This window comes from Corvus moneduloides, chromosome 6 (assembly GCF_009650955.1).
Source record: "Corvus moneduloides isolate bCorMon1 chromosome 6, bCorMon1.pri, whole genome shotgun sequence".
NCBI classification, from domain to species: domain Eukaryota; kingdom Metazoa; phylum Chordata; class Aves; order Passeriformes; family Corvidae; genus Corvus; species Corvus moneduloides.
The window spans coordinates 30,048,593-30,073,226 of record NC_045481.1 but is presented as its reverse complement, the minus strand read 5'-3'; the positions used below and the strand labels follow the sequence as shown (position 1 = coordinate 30,073,226).

The following is a 24,634-nucleotide window of genomic DNA, read 5'->3' as shown; positions in this document are numbered from 1 at the left end:
TTGTAGCTCCCTTTAGGTACTGTAAAGGCTGTTGTAAGGTCTCCCTGGAGCCTTCTCTTCTCCAGGCTGAACAGTCTTAACTCTCAGCCAGTTGTTACAGAAGAGGTGCTCTAGCCTTATAGTAAGCTCCTCTGGAGATTTTCCAACAAGTCCACGGGTTTTTTTGTGTTGGAAACCCCAGGGCTGGACATGGTACTCCAGATGGGGTCTCACAAAAGCAGAGTAATATTTCTGCTTCTGTTTCTGAGAAGTTCTTAAAAGTACAAGCTAGAAAGCAGTGCGGCTTCTGGCATGCTTTACCACACACATAGCAGAAGTTGTCACCACTGCATTCTTCTCTTGTTCGTTTTGACTTCACACTGTTCTGCAGTGCAGCTGTTTCTCACTCCTGTCCTTCAGGTTACTCACTCATAGCTAGTATATTGTTTTCTTACAGCAGGATCTGAAGATCTGTCCCCTTTCCTGCATGTCAGCTGCTTTTCCTGTTGCTTGGTGTCCCCCATTTCTGGCATTTGTTCATTTTCTCTGAGGGTCAGTATTGATGGAACACAAAGCCAGCAGCGCATCTGAATAATTTTCTTCCTCCAAGTTAAATAATCCCATTGAAAGGTAGGATGAATTTCAGAGCTGCCATCAGAGAGGGCAGAAGGCTGCAGGACCTCTCCCTTTTGGTAGCAGCAAGCCATAAGTTGGGTTCAGTGACAGCCTCTGGCTAAGATCACCTTACTGTGATTCATTTCAGTTTCAAGTACTGGTATATCAAGAAACCATATTGCTTGTGGACTATACTGCAATTTTGCTGGCTTGCAGATGAAATACCTGACAAATTCTTTTGTGCATCAGCCATGTATAAAATGTAGATACCACTACTTAGTCCATTTCTTCTAGGACTTTGAGGAGTTTTTGTTTGTGCATTTGTCCTCTTAAATTGTGGTTTTGTTTGTGTTTGGGTGTCTCTTATTGTTAATCTACTAATTTAGATTGATGATGTCTCAGCTTTTAGATATGCTCAAATTCTACACTGGCTTTGAAATCAATGATCAGACTGGAAATGCTTTGACAGAGAATGAGATGACCACAATTCACTATGACAGAATTACTTCTCTACAGGTAAGTAGAGGATAAAGTGCTTAGGAGAGACAGACGGATTGGTTTTGCTGTTCTAGTCTAATTTGCATCTGGAATACGCATGAGGTTGTTTCCTAAATGAAACCCCTTATTTTCCCTGTTGAGTTACAGAAAAAGCTTTAGCTTGACTGCCTGTACCACACTGAAGACATGTAGCACCTCAGTGTGGCAGATGTGACTATGAGGAAATAATATGCTCTAGCAAAACATCAGCATTTTGGACCTTGTGTTACCAAAAATAATGGTTCCTGTTAAGTCTGTTAAGAAGGGAAAGCAGGATGCTGTAGGACCCTGTGGTGATGCAGTAGGTGGCAGCATTTCCTCAAGATCACTGTGCACATGTGCCAGCAGTGGTCCCTTGTACGAAAGAGACAAAGTAAATTCACACATGCTTGTTAGAATTGTTCCCATCAGTTTTAACAGAACAGTTCAAGGAAGCATGGTTAAGTTAAACTTGTTCCTTGCCTTTCTTAGTTGCTGCAAAGCTACATATCTGCTCCCTTATGTTTTATTTTAATGACAACAAATGCTGGTAGAAGGGTGTATAAAAAAGATACTGTGTCAGAAGTCCAGGATACCAAATAGATGGTGTTAAGAAAAATGGAGATTTAATCTGGCTTGTATTTCTGTTCTGGTAGGGTTCATGGAATAGTGCATGTTATAAATCAGAAGAAGCTATGCTTTTTTCTAAATATTTAAACTGTTATTAAATTGTTTCATTAATGTGCTTACATCCAGTTTTCATGCATGGGTCTTTTGTAGAGAGCAGCATTTGCACATTTCCCAGAGTTATATGACTTTGCACTCTCAAATGTAGCTGCAGTAGATACCCGTGATGCACTGGTGAAGTTATTTGGACCTCTTAGGTAAGTTACCAAATTGAAATTGAAATTCTTGGTTCTCAGTATGATTAAATTTAACAAATTTCCAGCCCTTTTTCTTCCTGACTTCTCATGTGCGTTCTCACGTGGCTTACCAGTTCCTTCTGACTTGTCACAGTGCCTTTACATATGCTAAAATAGGGAGACAGGGAGAGTTTGGGTTCACTAGAAGTGACAGATAACTTTATTTTTCTTTTATTCTTATGAATGTAAGAAAGTATTAATTTTCTGTAAAATAAGTTAGCTGCTTACAGCAGTTGTAGCAGTAATTAACTTGTAGTAGTTAACCTCTAATTTATTTATTTTTTTTTACTCTGTTCTGTAGAAGAACTACAATAGAAATCATGAAAGCATGCCACTGTACTAACTGTACTATATTGTAGATGCTGTGAGTAAAGGATAGCAGTATGGTATTTTGACAGTGTGTGCTTTGTTGTTTGGTTCTGTGTCAGGTCTTGAAACAATAAAAAATATTCATCCCTTGCCATGTTTGTTGTAGGTGTGAGGTTCAGCTTACACCTTATGCACAAACTTCACTTAAAAGACCGACCCGTAATTGTTTGTCTCTGGTCAAAAGAGACAGCTGGAATTTTCTTTAAGGAAAAAGAAGCTGCCGTGCGTGCTGTCTCTCTCTGGTTTCAGTGTGACAGGGGCTTTTCTTTGTCCTTTCGCTGTGCAGCTCCAACGTTCTCCACCAGGTGGCGTCGTACCTGTGCCTGCTGCCGCCCCTGGCCGAGGGCGAGGACACGAGCCACGACAAGGAGTTCCTGCTGGAATTGCTGGTAAAGACAGGCTTCGTGCTGCTTGTGCTTCTTCTGTTGGAAGCTCAAGGCATAGCTACATCCAGCGACTACACTGCAGTAAAGTAGCCATTTAGGATGTTTTGCTGAACTACCTATGAACCACATCCATGTTATAGCAGTAATTGGCATATACTAAGATGGGGTTTAAAACCATATAAATTATTTGAAAATGCCTATTCGTAATTGTAGTTTCCTTGAGAAACTAATGTGTGGGTTTTTTGGTGTAATTGTAAAGGTCAATAAGGAGAGTCTTGGCAATGGTTTTGAGTTCTGAAAAAGTTTTTGTTCTTAATTCAGGAACCTTTTTTGTCTCATTTAAAAACAAAAAAATTGCTAAAGTAGATCTAGATATTCAGTACCTACTTGGGCCTCAAACCAATTTGAAATATTGTTTGATGCATGCCGTGTTTTTTTGGATATTCAAGGTATACCAATATTACTGTAGCCTTTTAATCTGATGTCAGTATTAGAATAGCATAGCTGTTTTTTAAAATCTCTTTCATAAGCATGTTTTGTGGTTGTTGATTTCTTAAAAAGCTGTTCATGTAGTTTTCTAAGGTTAAGAGGCCTATGGATGCCATGGAGAGATACTTGTTCAGATAACATATCATAGTATTGGATAGATTTTTTTTGTGTCCCAAAGAGGAAACTAAAGACTGTTACTGAATGAGCAGTGTTAGTTAGATACCGACCATATGTTTAATGGAAAGTAAAATAAGTTTTATTTGAAGTTGATTGTCTGCTGAGCCTTGACTGAAAATTTTCAGTTCTGTTGTGCCATTTTTGGTCTGCTGAATAGCCAGATGATTGTTTGATTCTAGTACTCTGACCAGTGGTTGGACTATGTGTTTGTTCATCTTCTGATGTCACTGTGTGCGTTTAGTTATATTAAAATTTTTAATTAAAAAATATTGATGGAGAAAATGCAAGTGCCCACCAGTAGTCTTATGAATTAATGTCTATGTTTCAAAAACATCTCTGTTGTTCCTTTTTGACTTAGAGAAGTTTGGAATGCTTCCTTTCTTTAGGTTTCCCGTCATGAGCGACGAATATCTCAAATTCAGCAACTCAACCAGATGCCTCTGTATCCCACAGAGAAGATTATTTGGGATGAAAACATTGTACCAACTGAATATTACTCTGGAGAAGGTATGATTAGTAGTTCAGCAAATGTTGAACAGAACAGTAAATGCTGCGATAAAAAAAGGAGTTCTGTTGTATTATGTTTATTCTGTCCAAGAAACTTACACACGGTACTTTGGCATCTTTCAGTATCTTAGAGTGAGATCAAGGGGCCTTTTTCAGTTATGAATCAGGAACTCTTGAGATTAAATTGTTGGCAAATACATAGTGGATTTAAAGAAAAATCCAAAAATCTATTTTTACACAAAGGTGTTTATTTGCTTCTGGATAGCAGATGTGCTGTACTACCAGGTGAGGCACAGGTAAGGTGAAAAAGGTTGGAAACAGCAGAAGAAAAGCTGTTGTCCATGCTTTGCGCTGAATTACGTTCAAGAAAGCCTTTCTAAATAGGAGAGGGGGGAAGGGTGGTAATGGGAGGAAATTAACACTACTTTTCTAACTTCAGTTTCAGGGTAAAAGTACATGCAGTCACTGAAAGGTGGCTACTTTGAGAACCTAATGTGCTCATGATCAAGGAAGCAAACTGCTGGTATTGCAAACAGGAAACATGTAATTTTAAGGTTTGCAATAAACAGCATGTGTATTTTTGTCTAGCTACTGTTAAAAACTGTTGTTTTAATATAGATCATGAGAAATTTTATTAGAAATGTGAAAAATTTAATTTGGAATGTGGAAATTTCAAATAGCAACGCTTATCTACAAAGATTAGTATAAAGTTTGTTTTGGGTTTCAGCAGTGAGTATTCCATACCCTTCTCCATGTAGTTTTGATTTAGAGGGGTTTTTTTGTGTAGGTATAAGCTGTAAGTTCAGCTGCTTAGCGTAAATCAGTCATTTTGGATAAATTCTCTGTGAAACAAGTATTAATGAAAGAGATGACCACTTTAGATAGGCAGGGCTAGAGGCAACAAAGGATCTTTTTCTGAACAAGATATGATACAAAGGTCATCTAGAGATCTGTCCAAGAAGAGGAAAAGGTATTTTTCTTTAGTGTGATGCAATTAGTTAAAAGCTGATTCAAATTCTTGTAAAGGCCTGCTGATGATGTTTAATCCTTAAAAAAAAGGCAACAAAGAAGAGACTGTACTTCCCCAAAAAAACCCCAAACCAAAATAAGGTAAAAAAACCCTAAACCAGGGAGATTGCTGTAATTTCTAGGAAATTAATATATAAACCAAGTCTTTTTTTTTAATTTTCTTTTTTGTTTCAGTGAACAGCACATAGGTTGTTCTAATGCTCTGAAACATTCAGGTTCTTAAATGCAGGTCAAGGCAGCTTTACTGTCGTTCATCCTGGATTGGGAGGCTGACTTCTGTGTGCTGTGTGGTTATGTTTGATTAGCCAAATATATTAATGGCAATATATGGGTTACAGTGGGGGAGGGAAGGGGGGGCAGGAGGAGAAAGTAGCTCATCACACCTGTTTTATGACTTTTTAATAATGCATTAAAGAAATTCTGTTCTTGATGAAATGTAATTTTGTTAAGTAACACTGGTTGCTAGTGGAAACATTTCCGCCTGTGTTGAATGCTTTTGCAGTTAGGATATTGATGGTGCTGTTGTGAAGTATTTCTTTTGCTGTCAGACTGTTACAAGTATTTTTTTCTATTTTGCTTCTCTTAGTTTAGTTTACACCTTTTCTTTTTAATCTCCATGTATTCTCCTGCCGTGGTTTCAAACAAGACAGTGTTGGTTTTGTGGTCTTTAAGGGGTTTTTTTGTGTTCTTAAAAGTAGCTAAATTAGCTTGGTCTAAAACTTATGTAAGAGTAATTTAACCCAAGAAGGATAGGAGTATTGTTTCTATTTTCTTTTAGAAAATGAGGGAAGAAGAACATCTCTCTGATAAATACTGTGCAGCCTTAAAGAGGTGTTGCTTCACACCCTGCCCTTTGTGCATATGTGCATATGACTAGCTTTACAGGACAAGGGTTTCTTATTTGGTGTTGGGAAATGTGTTAAAGTATTTTATCGCCATCAGGCTTTCCAGAATAGAAATTACTGTGTTCTGCTGCCTTTCTTCACTGCTGGTGTATTAGTGCATGTGAAAGTCAATGTGTAGTACCTATACCAGAGAAAGGTTTCAACAGTAATATTGCAAGTTTCAAAAGCAAGATGATTTCACAGATCTTAAACATAGGTGTCAAACTGGAATAGTAGTCTAGTAATGTTATAATTTACAGGAATTTTAATTATGGAAAATTTGCATCTAAGACTATCCTAAAATAGTGGAAGAGGCTTTAGGACCTGTCTAGGAGTTCTAATACTCCTTATGTAGTAAGATCTAATCTTCCTATGTTTTTCATTCTCATTTAAAAAACAAACCAGTAACAGAAACTTTAGAGTTGTGTATTAAAATTTGATTTCTTGACTTAAACCTTTTTTCTACATTAATGGTTTTCATGGCATCTAATAAACATAAAGCATGGGAATTGGGAAATTGTTGGATGCTGCATGTTTTTTATTAGTTTATGAGCCTTTTTCATCATTATGTAATGCTAACTTAATTGTTGCATTTCCAAAGACCATTACTTTGCTCTGCATTTGATTTTAATAAACTCAATTTTGTTATAGTCTGAATACACTCATGGATTTAATATTTAAGAAGTTCACCATATTACTGCTAGAAGGATGAAAATCCCTTCAATCTTGTGCAGGTTCCTTTAGATAGAACCTGAAAAATACATGCTTTTTAGAGGTACATATTGATAAAAGGGGTAGTTTTTAGAATCTCCAAGGACAGCAGCCGTGGCAGTTGTACAGTAAAGTGTGTACGTATGTATGAATTCCTAGAAACAGTATATTAATTCTTTTTTTTTGTTGTTTATCCCTCAAATACCTCTTCCTTTCTACCCTTAAATGCTTAGGCTGTCTGGCACTCCCCAAGCTGAATCTGCAGTTTCTGACTCTCCATGACTACCTGCTGAGGAACTTCAATCTTTTCCGCTTGGAGTCTACCTATGAGATCAGACAGGACATCGAAGATAGTGTCAGTCGGATGAAACCATGGTAATGCTTACTAACTGGTGCAAACCAGTCAGTTCACTTCTAATCAAAGTGTATTTGAGAACCAAAAACTGATACTGTGTGTATACTAAGTACATAGTACCAAATGTGTTTAAAATTGTTACGTAGATACCCTGCTTCATACTTACTCCTTCCTTCCATAAGGTGTTGCCATCCCAAGGGGTGATATTTTAAGGGCTTGTGGATATGTATCCCTGTAGGTATGTTAAAGGCAGTATTTTGGGTGCTAACAAACAGCCTTTGTTGTGTTAAGATGGATGAGTTAGCTCTCCATGAGTACTAAGCCTTGGCTGACGTTACAAAGTATGTAAACGTCACTAGCTTTGGTTTGTGAGAGATGTTGCTGAGTATTCTTGAATTTGCCATCTGCCACATTTTAATCCTCTTTAAAGGGTTTATTTGGTGTGATATCTTTTATACTCAGTAGTTGCTTTTTGTTATCTTTCCTTTTTCTTCTGTCTCTGTGAGGTTTTTTTTATAATGCTAGCATAAGTTGCCTTTGTTTTTTGAAATATAAGTCAGTTCATGTTATGCTTTGATTCTAAAATGCAGGATTACGTGAATCTAATTCACTAGCACATATAGTTAAGAATTCTACTTTTGGCTTAAAAATTACTGTGTGATAAATTTTTTCACAGTTTAAAAAATAATTGAATCTGTTATCAGATAATGACTAACAAAACTTTGGGGTTTATTTCTTAGGTTATCAGAATATGGAGGTGTGGTCTTTGGTGGATGGGCTAGGATGGCACAACCCATTGTCTCCTTCACAGTGGTGGAGGTGGCCAAGCCCAACATTGGTGAAAACTGGCCCATGCGAGTAAGAGCAGATGTTACAATTAATTTGAATGTCCGAGATAACATCAAAGATGAATGGGAAGGTACTTAACATTCTTTGAAATAAAGTGCTCAAAATAGGTGCTCATAAAATACATCTGGGTGTAATCTTATTTGTAAGAAAAGGGGTTTTTAATCCAAGATACAGATTTGTCAATCCTAATATACTGCTCAGAAGTCAGTTCCTCAAATTCCAGGTTTAATACGTTTATATTTTCCTAAAGTGAAGATTGAAATTACTAAAGTACTTAGATATTCATTGGGAACAGAATGTTTATTCCTTCAGACTGATGTCATTCGGTGACCAAGTGTAAAATTCTGTCCTTTACAGGGTCTGTGGAAAGTTAACTTAGCATTTTAAATAATGTGTATGCTAAAAATGTCATATTGAAAAGTATGGGGAATGTGATATCTGTCTCATACACAAGTGGAGAGGAGAGGTTTTTATTTAATTTAAACCAGTGCACTTTAGTAGTTTTCAGTATGTTTGAACGTTACGAAGTGCTGACTGTACCAAATGCTGTTTCTTATAAGTATCCACAGGCAACACTTCTCTTGCTTGGGGATTTGAACTTTAGTTGACCGTGTTGGCAAGTGACATAGAAGCATGCACTTGTATTATCAGGAAATGTCACTCCTTTCTCTTTTGTTAGAGAAACCTGATAAATGTGCTGGAGCTGCGTAGTGTGATTACAGGTCACGTAGCACAGATGCTAAAGCTGTGAGCTTTAGCAGATACAAGTTTGGGACTGTAGATTTCTGTTAAAGTAGAAAATCTAGAAGGATAGCAGAGAATTCACTATACTGAAGGTATCTATATAGTGGTGCACCTAGCTGTTTAAATACTAAAGCAGTCTGCGATTTTTAAAAAAAATGTTTTAAGTCAACACTGAGATGAAGAACTCATGACTGATCGCCTGACATAACGGGATCTTGGTGAAGCTGCCTTCTGTTGGATAATATCTGGTGCATAATGAGAAAGTAATTGTCTCATGAAAAATACAGCATATTTTCTGAATTTTGAAGGTGTCTTAGATCTCTGAGAATCTGGAGGTATAGTGGGGAAAAAGTTTATTGTTCAGAATTATGTTAGTGAACTGGAGAAGCAGCATTTTAAAAGTAGGATGTAGTTCAACAGGGATGATTATTAAGCAAGAACAAGTCACTGTACAAATGCATTTTGGGGGAATAACTTACCAGGCAGTACCTCTGCAGAGTGGAAAGATCAGAGGTCATCATTGCTCACAAGTGAATGTGACTCCCCAACATTGTGTTAGTGCTGAGGGAAAAAGGAAAAACCTCAAGTTACATTGGAATTTATAAACTGGAATGTAACGCAGTAAACAAGTAACTTGGTTAAGTGACCTTTTACCCTATTAAACAGATAACTTGGTTTAAGGTTTTGTGCCCAGTTCTAGGCACTGCGCTTAACTTGTTGTAAAAAAAAGAAAAAAAATTAGTTGGAGGTTTGTCCGGAAGAAGTCAATGAGAATGAGAGATTAATGCCAGACTTCTTTAGAGATGAGTGAAAATAACTAGGTTGTGTAACTGGAGTAGGATTATTGGGAGAATAATAACCTTGAAATAAATATGTTTGTTCTTAAGAAAAAAGTATTCAGTTTCTACTTTTTAAATTTGGTATTATATCACAATGGCCTATGGTTTTGTATTCTCTTAAGTTCAAGGCATATTTTGAAACAAAACAAATCATACTCTATCCAAGTGGGGTTTTATTTAAAAGAAATTTTAGTGCATTCTGTTGTATATATGTTACGGAATTGATGAGGAAAATGCCTTTCAGTCAAATCACTGACTGTTCCTTTTGGGGCTCAGGTCTGCGGAAGCATGATGTCTGCTTTTTGATCACGGTGCGTCCCATGCAACCCTATGGCACCAAGTTTGACCGACGACAGCCTTTTGTTGAGCAGACTGGGCTGGTGTATGTCAGAGGCTGTGAAATTCAGGGCATGCTGGATGAGAAAGGGCGTGTTATTGAAGAAGGTATGATACACCAAAACTTGTTCAAAAGATTTATCTTTTCTTTCCCTCTCTGTTTTTTATTTTTAACAGCCTAACTGATAATTTTCCTCTCTTTTAAGGAATGCTCATTGAATTAGATACATACTTGGAGAATACCAAACCAGTTCCATAACCAGCCTGAGAATGGTTAACTAGTTTCCTCTGGTAAAATCTCATGTAGCTGTATTAATTAAATAAATCCAGTACGTTGTGTTAAGGAATAAAATAGATTATATTCAAAAACTATTAGAATAGTGCAATGAAGATGTTTCTCTTGCTACGCAAAAATTAGTTTCATTGTATAAACTAATTTCATTTGAGGAACAATTATGGATCACTTATTTGAATGATAATTTGCTTTTGGCACTGAGTCAAATACTAATCCTGCCGTTTCATTACGGACAGGTCCTGAACCCAAACCAAGACTTAAAGGTGATTGCAGAACATACAGAGTATTTCTGGACCCAAACCAGTATCAGCAGGACATGACCAATACAATACAAAATGGAGCAGAAGATGTTTATGAGACATTTAATATAATAATGAGAAGAAAACCGAAAGAAAACAATTTCAAGGTAAGATACTTGCTCCTTGACTCTTAGGTAAGAGTAAGTCTGAATATGCTGTCACTACTGAGACTTTTTTATTTTAGATGCAGTTAGTTAGGCTTTTTAGGTGGCAGAGTTTAGGCTTTCCCTTCAGGAACCTAGAGCTTGTCATCTGGTGATAACTTTCCCCTGCAGATAACTCTTAAACTGAAAACCAGAACACTGCTACTTTGTTTGAGTACACAATAAAACATTAGTTTATAACTTCAGTCTTCTAACAGGAAGCCTACAGATTTGGACTTTTGGGATAAGGGAGTATGTGGAGCATTTTTGTTACCTTATGTAATAGCAAACTGTAAGAAAAGGAATAAACCAGTTAAAATGTGAAAATCAGAGGAATCTATTAGCTTTTGGGAGGGTCACTGGATCAATTTCTTGTTGGGCATGGGAGTGTGTCAGATTGAGAGCAGCCCAGCTGGGAAGCTCTTGGAGGTTCTGGTGGATGACAAGCTTGACGTGAGCCAACAGTGTGCACTCACAGCCCAGAAATCAGCTGCATCCTGGTCTGCATCAAAAGCGGGGTGCCCAAGAGGTCACAGGAGATGCTTCTTCCCCTCTCACTCTGCTCTGGTAAGACCTCACGTGGAGTTCTGCATCCAGCTCTGTGCTCCCCTACACAAGAAAGACCTGTTGGAGCAAGTCCAGAAGAGGGACATAAAGATGATCAGAGGGATGGAGCACCTCTCTTATGAGGAAAGCCTGAGAGAGTTAGAGTTGTTTAGCCTGGAGAAGAGAAGGCTCTAGGGAGATCTGACTGCACCCTTTCAATAAGGGGCCTTATAAGAAGGATGAGGACAAACTTTCTACTGGTAATAGTACAAGGGGTAATGTTTATAAGCTAAAAGATGGTAGATGCAGACTCAATATAAGAAAGAAATATTTTATGATGAGGATGGTGAAATGCTGAAACAGGTTGCCCAGAGAGGTGGTAGATGCCCCACCCCTGGAAATTTTCAAGGTCAGGTTGGACAGGGCTCTGAGAAACCTGGTCTGGTTGAAGATGGCCCTGCTCATTGCAGGGTGGGTGGACTATATGGGCTTTAAAGGTTCCGTTCAGCCAAAACCATTATATGATTCAGCTTTAGCAATGCTGAGCAGAAAAGAAGGAGCCACTTCCCTTGACCTGCTGGGGAATTCCTGCTGTAGCACAAGCACTACTGTTGGCCCTTTTCACTGTGAGGGTGCATAATTTTGTACACCTAAAAATATTTCTTATTCAGTTTCTTTGCTCTTTAGACCTCTGAATCTTTAATTTTCCTTGAGTTTTCCATTATGAAAATGCAACATGAATGAAAAACTAGATTTCTTTTGCTGCCTTAAAATCATGCACTGCATAATTGAAGTGATTTTCATTTTAAAGGATTCTGTAGCAAGTTCTGTGTAAATGGATAAAAAGGTAGGCAGGAAGACTTGAATGTTTTTTCTTTCTGTATCTGGGAAGATACCCCTTGTGTGTGGAGCAGTAGCTTACAGCCTGCATAGACCATTGTGGTGCCATCCACCTGTGGGTTGGTATACTCAAAGTACTTCATAGAGAGTCCCTTATAAATACATTAAAAAGAACCGCCACGGATTGTTTATGTTGTGTGTCTGTGGCAGGTTCCTTTCACACTGTAAATACAAATGCCCTCTGCCAAAGCCTCCTGATGAACAAGCATGTAGACATGTTTTCTCATTCACTGCACTTCTGTGTAGCAAGAGGGAAAGTCCTGCAGTCAGTGCTTAAGTTTGCTCGGCATTGCTGTTAAATGTTAGTGTAGCTTTCAAATTTGTACTGTGTTCTTGCAGTTAATTTACAGGTAAATCCCAATGCAAACTATTCTATGTTGGCATTTTGTAAAGTCTCATTCATTCATTTTCCAAGACAATCTAAGGTATTTCCATATTTATCACATTGCTACCAGTTTAGGTGCATGCATTCCATGTTATTCTCAAACCTTTCTACTTCAGCTGGATGAAAGAAAACAAGATGATGCTGTGATTAGTGCAGACAGTGTATGGAGCAGATAGGAGGCAGCTTGAAGTTTAAAGCTGAGCTTGTAGGAGAGAAGACAAGAGAACTCTTGTGCAGTCCTTGTAAATTAAGCAGATGAGACTGCAGAGAAAGTGCAAATGCATTGTGTTTGCTGGAGGTGTCACCATCGTGTCACTACAATTGGTCAGCAGTGTTAGCTCTTACAAGAGCGAATCTTACTATTTTTATGTGCATAGAAATTACTTTTTGAAAAGCTGAAGCAAAGTTTTTGTGATGTAGAAGCAGCACATTAGCTGTTAGGAACATATTTTTTGCTTCCTCTTAGAAACTGATCACTAGATTTAGAAATACTATCTGAAAAAGTGACGTTGTCTGATTTCTTTGTGCTTTTCTTAGCACAAACATATTATGCTGTGCTTAATACACGTTTAAGCCAGAAGTACTTGTTCTAGATTTGCAACAAAAATACAAAAATTCATAGTTAATGTGGGACTCGTCCATCCATGCATCTCTGCAGTAATTGCAGGACCTTCAGGCTTCAGAAGTGCTAAGATGCCTTCAACTTCATAGCTTTACAGGGCTGTCACAGAATCCACAGCATGACTGCAATTGGAAGGAACAGATTCAGAGAGGTTAGAGGGACCTTTGGAGATGATTCAGTCCAAGGTCTGTTTAAAGCAGAGTCAGCTAGAGCAAGTTGCTCAAGATCTTGTCACTTTGTACAATTGGAATTGGATATGTCCAGTGACGGACACTACATAACCAGTCTAGACAATCTGTTACTGTGTTGTATTGCTGCTGCAGTAAAAACATTTTGATGTATTTAGGTGGAATTTCCTGTATCTCAATTTGTGTCCATTGCCCTTGTCCTTTCACAAGGCACTACTGAGTCTCATTCTGCTGACCTTACTTCCTCCCATTAGTTTTTTTTTATACAAATGGATACAGTTCTCCACTGCCCCTTGAGATTTGTATTCCTGAGGCTAAGCAATCCCAGCTCTCTCAGCCTCTCATACAACAGATTCTCCAATCCCTTAATCATTTTAGTGGTTCTTTGCTGGACTCATTCCAGTATGTCTGCCTCTTGTCCTGAGGAGCCCAGCACTGGACACAGCACTCCAGATGTGGTCTCACCCATGTGAGTAGTGGGGAAGAACCAGGACCTTAATAGAGGTTGACAAAGCATGGATGATGATCACATTAACTGCTTCCTTGAATGATACCACACAAGCTGGAAAAGGACAGAGAATCCTACCCTTTGGAGATGGATATGTAAATAGAGGTTATCAGAATAAAATTCTGTACTTTGATTTGACTGACTTTCTTTTACAAGATTGGTGTTTGGAAGTTCTGTATTGTATTCTAGTGTGGACTGCTGAGGTACTGTGCCATCCATTCGTATCCATGTTTGGTGGCATGGTAGGTCAGAGGATCTGGAAATCAGTGCAGGTCTGGTATCCTGTGTGTTCCTGCTGCTGCTGAAGAGCAGATACATGCTGTCCAAATGCCAAGTTTCAAGTGATGGTTGTTGAAGACTTGCCACTAAAGTAGCCTTTTAACCGGAAGGCTAAAGTTCATCTGCCTCTTGGTTAAAAAGCACACCCTCTGTGCAAGTCTAGGGTCTGGAGCATTGATGTTTTCACAAGAGGGGAAAGGAGAGAAGACTGACATAACTACAGATTATTAGATAAATTAATTTGTGGGTGAAGAGCAAATGCTTGATGGGAAGCTTAAGCTGACTGCAGGGATGAAATTTATAGGCATGTAAGAGGAAACCTTAAACCGCATTAGGGTCTTTGTATTTTTCCCCTGCTGTGAGTGTTCTGGAATGAAAACTTTACTGATGATTATATGGTCATCTTTACTAGCTCTTAGTTTAAGAATTCTGTGCTTTGGTACTGGTGTTTTGTTGCATATGTGCACTGTCTATATATTGACTCAATCTAACCAAACACTGTCAATTAAAGAGTTACATTCTATCATCTTAAAACAGATTTGATTGATCTTCAGTATGATTTTTACTTGGGAACTAGTCAGTCTCTTCAATCCTATTTTTCTGTTTTTTCTTACTTACAGGCCCTTCTGGAGACTATAAGGAATTTGATGAACACAGATTGTGTGGTTCCTGATTGGCTGCATGACATCATTCTTGGATATGGAGACCCAAGTAGTGCACACTATTCAAAAATGCCAAATCAGATTGCAACTCTGGATTTTAATGACACTTTCCTGTCCATTGATCACTTAAAAGCTAGCTTTCCTGGATACAATGTTAAAGTCACTGTTGACAATCCAGATCTGCATGTACCCCCCTTCAGGTGATGTCAATATTTCCAGTACTTCTGGTTTGGTATTCTTGCTGAAATGTGTTTTCAGGTGGACTTATGTTCAGGGGTTGAAGGGAGACGCTCTTTCTTTAAAGAAAAGATGGAGATATGTTAAGATTTAGATAGTTACATGATAGAGTTAACTGCACTACAGCTTTTGTTCTATTCTGTACAAAAATGCTTGTTTGTGGATCAGCCTATGGAATATATGGAAAAAACAAAAGTATGAGATAAATCAAGATGCATGGTATTCACTTCTGCATTATGGTATGCAGCCTCCTCAACATCAGCCTAGAGAATTTTAATTATATAGTTTCCTTACATGTCTCATTAAAACAAGCTAAGAACAGCAATTTCAACATCAGTTAAAATTTGAGCTATTGGAAATACCATTCAATCAACACAAAGGATTAGGTCTGAAATCCCCTACTGCTTATTTTTAGAAATGATTTCTGAAATAGGATGCCTACCTATGTGGCAGCTAAATGAGATTTACTTGTTTTGTTTCAGTGGTGCTGTTGTCCAGCATTTTTAAACTTGACAATTCTGTCCCTCCTGGTGCACTTCCTTGAACTTTGGCAGCTGAGATTCACAGTAGTATTGGAGAACAATACAATTCAGCTGGAGGAACTACATCTTTTCGTTGTGAAGGAATAAATCAGTGGAGGGAAAATGTGGCTTTCCCCTGCACCAGTCAGCTTTTATCATGGCTAAATGGAATCTTGAAAAGCAGGGAGGTAATCTCCCAATCTTTTTTTGGAAACACTGCATGGAGAATTTGTGTAGAGGAGGCACTAACACTATATAATGATATAAAAATAGGCTGAAGTTATCAGGAAAAGATGTCACACACAATTTTCCTCGATGAACTATTGTTCAGTTTTAGTTCATATATTAAGAGAGATACTGCTCTTTATGAAGAGCTATTGCTCTTCCTACTGCTACATTTGTCCTGTAAGGGATTATTACTGTTACAGGTATCTGCATTTTTGTCTTGAGATATTCAGATAGGCATTGGGATTCCTTCACCTGTGATTTGTTTCTGAATTAGGAAAGTTTGTTAATATATACAGAAGGCTATAAAAAATTGAAATGGGAGGATAAAAACTTCATCTGTTGGAACAGTTTAGAACACTGACATAGCTTATGTTCTATGATAACTTTTCTCCTGTCACTTACACTCCTTCCATTCTCACTTACGAACTTCTTGTTTTCAGCATTTTCCAGCTGGCTCTCAGCACTGCTCCTGGCTTTTCCAGCTATGAAAAGAGGGCTTCTTACATACTTTTTGTTTAATCACCTTCATCAATTTATTTGTAATTTCTTTTCTTTATTCTCATTACAACTTTGTCATTTGCAGCACTTGTTTTCCTATTGTGTGATGGTTTGTCTTAATGGTTAGAAAAAATCTTTCTCTATTACCTTCTAAGACAGTCTTATGTTGTAGTGAACATGTTGAACTGTAACCTTAAATTATGTGTTACAGGATAACTTTCCCAATGAAGGGAGGTAAAGGAACGAAAAGAAAAGAGGATGGAAATGAAGAAGACCCCGAAGAAGCTAAAACGCTGATTGTAGAGCCTCATGTTATTCCAAACAGGGGCCCATATCCATATAATCAACCAAAACGGTAAAAAATGGATGGGAACTTTCTTTAAAATGATAACACGTGCATAGCAGTTCATTTTCAGAAATGAGGCTGGTTTCTTCTATATTTGAATCAAAATATTCTATTATCCTCTATCTGTTAAGAAAGCCCTTTGAGGAAAAGTGAGAAACACTGTCTTTTAGGGTTTTTTGTCTCAGGAATTTGAACATTAGGAAAGTCATACCTAAATAATTTTACAGCATTCTCTGCAAATAATAACTAAAGACAAACATTTTTTTTGATGGGATGAATTTGTTGTCACATGGACAACATGATTTACTATCTCGCTTAGAAATTACAAGACTGTTGTATCTATAAAAAAGATCGTTGTAATGCTGATTTAATTTATGTGAAAGTTTGCAAGTATGTAGTTTAGGAAAAATACAAACAGTTAATTGAAATAAAACTCGTTAAAACAATTGCTTTTATCAAAACTGTTGACAAAATCTATCAATTATTTGATGTTTTGCTTTGTTACAGCAATACTATTCAATTTACCCATACTCAGATTGAAGCCATCCGTGCGGGAATGCAGCCTGGACTAACTATGGTAAGAATGTTTTTAAGGATTCTATACTCTTATATATTAATTCTGGCTTTAGGTACATTCAGTGACATACTAGTAATGCCCCTTTCTGTACCTTGCTGAGGTAATTTCTATTAATAGTTTAAAGATATGAAAAATTAACATTCAAAGGTTCAACATCCTCCCATCCTCACAAAATCATATGGCAACACATATCTCTGCATCCTGTGTTTCAGTGGCTGAAGGCTTTCCACAGCAACTGAATTTGCTTTTGCAGTGATTGCAGAGTCTTTAAATAAAGCAAGAATGATTTCATAGCAGTTTGTAATTTTATGTGTAAGTGCTTATGAAAGCTGCTATTCTCTGCTTCTTAATCCTGAACAATTTATTTTGAGATGCTTTATAATACTTGGATACCTTTAAAATGTCTGAGGTGTCAGTTTTGGAGTGTTTGTGGAATTGAGCCCATGAAAATGTTAACTGTTATTATATGACTTTATCATCAGTTGTAGATTTCTGAGTAAATAGAAGTAATGAACTCTCTTCTTTTTTTCCTGTCCTTTTTGTCTGTCTCACCTTATTCTTTTTCAGCTGTGTGTCTTGATTCTCTTTTCACTGTGTCCCCCATGCTTAGCCTATTCTGAGGCTAAACTACCTTTTTTTCTCTGAGGAGGTCTATTTTCATATTAGTACATCATGTGCTGGATTACCATATTCCTTTTAGTCAGGAATCTGCCTAAACAGTCCAAAGGAGTCTTTTATGATATGTTTTATTTGGTTTGAAAGTTCACCAAAGCCAGGAAGCAATGTTAAATGTTAGTGTCTTGTGAGATTGTTCTAGGCTTTTTCTTCCCCAGCAGACTCTATTTTTTTTAATTGTGCAGTATTCTGATAAACTGTGTATTGATTTTTATTTGGTTTTAATTTTTTTGTGTGTGTGTTTGATTTTAGGTAGTGGGTCCACCTGGTACTGGAAAAACTGATGTAGCTGTCCAGATAATATCCAATCTTTATCATAATTTCCCAGAACAACGAACTCTTATAGTTACCCACTCTAATCAGGTAAAGTGTCAATCATGTGTGAATTTTCTTGTAATTACAATCTAGACGAACAGTAAGTATTGAGATCAGTAGTTTGGGAATTGCATTTGTCTCTTAACAATGGAAACTTGAGTTGGATTGTGTGCAGTTTTGCCAGTTTCTTAATACAAAATTAAATTTTTGAATTTCAGGTATGTAGTTCTAAACTATTTTTCAGAAGTTTTCAATGTGTTTAATTGGTTGGAGGTAGAAATTACGAAGTATTTTGAAAAAGTCTCTGCTCAGTTCTTACAGTTGCACATTCACTGCATGCATGCCAGATTTTTGCTAATTGGCTTTCTCAGACACTGGTTGCTCTGTGCTTCATGCTCCTAAGGGAAGGCCTCTTCAGCTGAGTATTTCCTTCCCATTCGTAAGAGATGGAGATGTTACTTCTCAAGCACGTATAAAATAATAATAATAATAATAATAATAATAATAATAATAATAGTGTTAAAAGTCTTTAAGAGTCTTACTCGTTATTTTCCCACTCTACTCTGCACTGGTGCAGCCTCACCTTGAGTCCTGTGTGCAGTTTTGAGAGCCGCAATATACAAAAGACATAAAGCTATTTGAGAGTGTCAAAAGGAAGGCAATAAAGATGGTGCAGGGCCTTGAGAGGAAGCCATATGAGGAGTAGCTGAGGTCACTTGGTCTGTTCAGCCTGGAGAAGAGAAGACTGAAGAGAAGACCTTATTGCAGTTACAGCTTCCTTGTGAGGCGAAGAGGAGGGGCAGGCACTGATCTCTGTGGTGACCAGTGACAGGACCCGAGGGAATGTCATGAAGTTGTGTCAGGGGAGGCTTAGGTTGGATATTAGGGAAAGGTTTTTCCCCCAGAGGGTGGTTGGGCACTGGAACAGGCTCCCCAGGGCAGTGGTCACAGCACCAGCCTGACAGAGCTCAAGAAGCACTTGGACAATGCTTTCAGGCACAGGGTGTGACCCTTAGGTTGTCCTGTGCAGGGCCAGGAGTTGGACTTGATGATGCTTGTGGGTCCCTTCAAACTCGGCATATTCTATGATTTTGTGAAATCTGCATCTGGTTTGGAATGATTTGTTTGGAAACCAGGGTCAGCTATTACCTGGTCTCCCTAATTAACCTGTCCTGTCTCAGTTATGAGTTACTTTAACTGAACATACCACTGGAAAACATTTCATCTTTTTTCATCAAAGCAAGGTCAAAGAATGGTGGAGGGGTATTGCTTTGGTGAAGAATTAAAGCCTGGAACAATATAGGCCAGTCTGCAATTGGTTGCAGGAGAGTGACAGAGTAAAGTTGGTAGAAAAGGTTGAGAACATGTCCATTGATGAGAAAAAGAAGGAAATCCTTTGAGGCTGATAGAAGGCTCTTCTTACCAGACAATAGTTTCGTGAGGACGTTAACTTGAAATTGTACTCTGGGAAATAAAATGTATCTCAGCAGGGTACATTACCCATGCCTTGATGCTGCACTTCAAGATGTTTACATGACTTGCAGCTGGAAGTGGGGCTTGCTTTTATTCTTAGTCTCAGAACTTGATGATTCAATGCTTGTTCCTTTGAAATACACTGAATTAGGCAGTTGATAGTAAACCATTAGAGAGCTGAAGAGTTTAAGGCAGAAGATGTAGCACACCTAGGAGTTTAGTTATGCAAAATTTAGTTACCCAAATGGAATAGTCACAGCACCTGACAGTCAGTACTTGATCATGCTTTTCTAATGTACAGTAAAAGTTAAATTGTTTAATGTCATCATACAAAAATCAGTGTTTGTGAGACAATTTTGTAAACTGATAGCTTTATCAAGTAAGTTAACTCTGTGATAGAATTAAATTTTAAAATTGTAAAATCAAATGTAATTGTTACATAAAGTATGCAAATAAAAGGGTGTTAGTAGGCTAATTTCCCTGTTGTCAAGATGAGGAGTTTCAGTATTAACTTTGTTTTGTTAAAACAAAATTGACTTTTTTTTTTGTTTTGATTTCCATTTATACTAAAATAGGCATAATCTCCTGCCTTACGTACAAGTAATTTCTCAGTTTTCCCCTGCAAGAGCCTCTGAACTTCTAAAAACTACCTTTTCTCCTGTTCTTGTCAATCTTTAGGCTTTGAACCAGCTGTTTGAAAAAATCATGGCTCTGGACATTGATGAGCGTCACCTTCTGCGACTGGGTCATGGAGAAGAGGAATTAGAGACAGAGAAAGATTTCAGCAGGTGAGAAAGGAGATGCTAATGATAAACTCACTTGTATAAACATGGCAGCAAGATGTCTCTGTTGAATCCGCTCTACATCCCATGCAAATGAGCTGTGTTGGACAAGTTTTCCCTTCTCATGTTATCGAGTCCCAGTAACACACAGTGCTCTAGTTTCCAGTACATGGTTTAGTAATTTTGGTTCTTGTTCTGTACAAAAACTGTGCTCCCTTCAGCATCTAAAGGCAGAATCAGGCAGTTGCTTGTTCACAAACTCAGCTGCTTGAATAAAAGAGAATTATAATTTTTAGACCCTTTTACCTTCATAGAATTAATCTGTGAGAGAAGTTAGAATAATAAGACAGATTTTTGTAGTCACAGGTTTTTTGTACAAATGTGGTATCACTTCTACTGTCATGGTGATTTTTGTATTAATAAACATGAAAATAAACTTTCTGCTTTGAATTCTTCAGGTACTGCTTAACCTCAAAGTTGCTTATTTCATTGATAACACATTTTGAAGCATACATACATAAGGAAAGCTATCAACTCTGTATCAGTACAAAGACTTAAGAACCTGTTCTTCTAAATATTTGTATGTTTGTCACGTGTTAGTCCAATTGACGTCAGTAGGATTACCCACATTCATAAATATAAGAGGGGTATAATGGTCGTGCACTGGAAATATCTGAACTGTCCAGTACTGGATTATCATAGCAATTCTTTGACTTCAAAAGCTGTAGTAAAAATTATATATAGTCACTAGAAGCTACACACATATACATAGTTCAATATTTAGCAAAACGAATACCTTGTGATTTTTTTCTTTAAAATTGAATGCTTTGAAGTAGTCAAGCTATTCCAGAAATTTGATAGCCAAAAACTTAGGGAAAGGATGCCATAGGAGATACTTATTTTGTAGTATCCATAGTTCAGTATATTCATTGAACTGTGGTGTTCATCATTAAAAGGAGTTTTCTTTAAGACACTCTGTGTTGTCTATTTTCATACTTTCTCGAAGTAACTTCAGACCTATGGGGTGTTTCTGCAAGCACTGTGCATTATGGCAGTTTGGGAGGGAGGGGTGAGGAATATATTTGAAGATGGGCTGTACTACTGTGAGAACTTTATTTCTCATAAGCTTGGCTTTGTGAATTGCTAGGGCTCAGCTGATAGAAATAGTGGGCATGTAGCAAATTCTTAGGTTTTGGAGCAGGGTTGTAGTTGTGGGGTTCTTTTGGGGGCTGCTGGGGTTGTTTGTGATTTCTCATTGTGATACTTAAATACTGTTTTGGGTTAAATAAAAATTATGTTATATTTAATCCATTTTGTAGGTATGGAAGAGTTAATTATGTGCTGGCTCGAAGACTTGAACTTCTTCGAGAAGTTGGGCGATTACAAGAGAGTCTTGGAGTCCCAGGAGATGTTTCTTACACTTGTGAAACAGCTGGCCACTTTTTCTTATACCAAGTATGGACTGAAATACTTTTGCAGAGACTGTATGACCTAAATACATTACAAAACACTTTGTAAAACTTGCAGTGAATTTTTTGGAGTTGGGTGTAAAAACAAAAAGCATTTACCTTGGTGATTTACAATACAGTAACAGCTAAAGTTAATATTGCAGCATGACTTGCTTGTGTTGCTGTTGTTTTAAATCCTGCTTGCTGACTCGCCAAGTCATTGCTGCCCTTCATGAATGCTGGCAAAGATTCTAACCTGAAGCTTCTCCTTCAGATAGGAAAATCTGTGGGCTGCTTTATATTTTGGACAAGCATTAGAGCAGCTACTTGATGGTCCTGATAGGAGGCTTTTATAGTGTTAAATGCCAATGTGAAATCAAATGTACAGTGTACAGAATGGTGACTTTTTTGTATGTTGTGTACCCCTCATTTCCTCTCCATGTATTTTTCAGTGATGTGGTCTACATTTGCAATTAGTGTTGCATAAGGAGACTTGTAGAGTGGTACTTAGGATTGAATGCACACACTGTATGTTTTCACAGAAGTTATTCTGGGCTAGCTTTAGTGCAGACCTTAACGTTAAATGGAGTTTAGGTGTGGAAGAGTGCTAGGAACACTGCTAGAGCTTGTCTTCTGGTTCAGTTTCCTCCTAAATGAATCCCACTTGATATTTAAATCAAAGTAGTATAAGTGGAGATAGTAAAGAAATTTACTTCTGTATTGGGTTTATGTGGCATTGTTTTTGTAGCAGGTGGCTGTAGGAATGACCTCTGAGAAGAGGCCAGGGACTGTGCTGGACACAACCAGCTCCAGCAGACCCACTGCTGACCAAAGCTGAATCCACCAGTGACACTGGTGGTGCTTCTGTCTTTGAGAAGAGGTCAAAAACCGCTCTGCAGCAGCTGAGGGCAGAGAGGGGACTGTGAGAAACAAGCACAAACACCCAGGTCAGAAGGAAATGAAGGGACAGGATGTGCTCCAGGCACCAGAGGACTGGTTCCCCGTAGCTTACGGAGACAGCCGTGGTAAAGCAGGTTTTCCACCTGCAGCCCATGGAGAGGCTGTGTCAGAGCAGATGCCAGCACTGCAGCCCGTGGAGTACACCACATTGAGCAGGTGGATATATCCTGAAGGAAGATGCAGCCTGTCGAAATCCCATGCTGGAGCAGGGAAGAAGTGTGAGAAGGAAGGGGTGGCAGAGATGTGGTGTTGTGAACTTGAATGACAGCACCATTATTTCTGTACTGCTGAGGGTGGGGAGGAGGTAAAAAAATTGACAATGAAATTAAGCCTGGGAAGAAAGAGGGAGCGGAAAGGAAAGGTGGTTTTCGTTTTGTCTTTGTTGCTCATCATCTTAATCTGTTTTTAATTAGCAAAAATTAAATTAATTTTCCCCGAGTCTGTTTTGCCTGTGATGCTATTTGCTAAGCAATCTCCTTATCTTTATCTCCATCCATAAGCTCTTCCATCTTACTTTCTCCCACTGTCCTGTTGAAGAGGGAGAGTGAGATAAAGTGGGTGGGAGTCTGGCAGCCAGCCAAGCTCAACCCACCACAACTTCAAAACTGTCACCCTGACACAAGGTCAAATGCTACCTAAGACATACCTTTTGTGATTTTTTTTTTTTTAATGCTGTGTATGCAAACCTACACATTGCCAAAAACCTCATGATATAAAACCACTTTGCTTTGTCGTAGGTAATGTCCCGTTGGGAGGAGTATATCAGCAAAGTGAAAGTTAAAGGTGGAAAATTGCCAGATGTTGCAGATGTCTCCAGTTTCTTTCCTTTTCACCAGTATTTTGCAAATGCTCCTCAACCAGTTTTCAAAGGCAAATCATATGAAGAAGATACGGAAATTGCTGAAGGGTGTTTTAGACATATTAAGAAAATATTCACTCAGCTTGAGGTAAGACATGTAACTGTTAAAAGCAAGTGAATCTGGCTAATCCTGTAGAAAAACTGCACACAGGTCCAAAGTTCTCATTTTCCCTACATCCTAGAAAAAATACATATGTCTAGGCCCCCTTCATTAAGTTGCAAGGTGAGAATTTCCACCTTTGAGTAATATAGGTATGTTTCACAACAGGGACTAGTCTCTTCTAGTTGGATCTTGGGAAGCAGCCGGCCTGCATGTTCCCTTTTCACTGATATGGTTATGAGAGTTGTTACACCTACCACTGCTCCTCTGATCCTCACAGGGTCTTTGTATTTACAGTGAATTGCCTTTAGTCAGATAACCTAGAAGTAACTTTAACAGATTATTTTCTGGTTTTGCCAGAATTGCTCAAGAGGCTTTTAAAAGTTAGGGTAAAGGTGATTTGTGTATTGCTTGATTTTATTAACTGTAATGGTCTTTCTACTACTGAATTTGATGTCATGTTAAGATGCAGTAAAGTAGGAAACAAGAAGATGTAGTAAAAGAAAATTTTGGGGGATTCTGAGAGGGTTCTCAGAACTAATTGAATAATTGTCTGCAAATTTATATGTGCATACAGATTGGAAGAATTCTTTGATAGGTTTTTACAAGATTGTTTTTCAGAATTTGCTAAACCTGGAAACCACAACAAATTACTTAGGTGGGATTGTTAACAGTACATACCCTCAGAACTTTCTTGTTTAATTATATTAAGAAGGTGGCCACATAGTTTGAGTGGATACATTTTTAAAGCAGTATCATTTTGTATTCTGACTTTCAAGGCTTTTGTTTTGTCCTCCATAGGAATTCAGAGCATTTGAACTTCTTCGCAGTGGCCTGGATAGATCCAAATACCTGTTGGTGAAAGAAGCAAAAATCATTGCCATGACTTGTACTCATGCTGCTCTGAAACGACGTGACCTGGTTGAATTAGGTTTCAAAGTAATGATTATACTAGTGTTACTGTACTACTTGATTTTGGTGCTTGTTCTCTCCTGTCCCCCACCCCATATGAACCTTTTTTATCTGCCCCAAATTTAGGTAGCTAGATTATTTTGAGTTGCATTTTTTACCCATATGTTT

The 24,634-nt window shown here is 37.9% G+C and overlaps 1 protein-coding gene across 1 annotated transcript in view; it reads left to right on the top strand.

Annotated features, from left to right (window-relative positions):
• Nucleotides 1-24,634, top strand: part of AQR (aquarius intron-binding spliceosomal factor) — a 52,062-nt gene that overhangs the window by 13,416 nt on the left and 14,012 nt on the right. The window contains exons 12-27 of the mRNA XM_032111713.1: nt 997-1,110; nt 1,891-1,994; nt 2,689-2,791; nt 3,841-3,961; nt 6,819-6,960; nt 7,681-7,859; nt 9,649-9,816; nt 10,240-10,409; nt 14,494-14,735; nt 16,231-16,374; nt 16,873-16,942; nt 17,870-17,980; nt 20,084-20,193; nt 21,507-21,642; nt 23,333-23,542; nt 24,356-24,493. Coding sequence (XP_031967604.1) covers nt 997-1,110; nt 1,891-1,994; nt 2,689-2,791; nt 3,841-3,961; nt 6,819-6,960; nt 7,681-7,859; nt 9,649-9,816; nt 10,240-10,409; nt 14,494-14,735; nt 16,231-16,374; nt 16,873-16,942; nt 17,870-17,980; nt 20,084-20,193; nt 21,507-21,642; nt 23,333-23,542; nt 24,356-24,493 — 2,262 coding nt within the window. The remainder of the gene's footprint in view (nt 1-996; nt 1,111-1,890; nt 1,995-2,688; nt 2,792-3,840; nt 3,962-6,818; nt 6,961-7,680; nt 7,860-9,648; nt 9,817-10,239; nt 10,410-14,493; nt 14,736-16,230; nt 16,375-16,872; nt 16,943-17,869; nt 17,981-20,083; nt 20,194-21,506; nt 21,643-23,332; nt 23,543-24,355; nt 24,494-24,634) is intronic.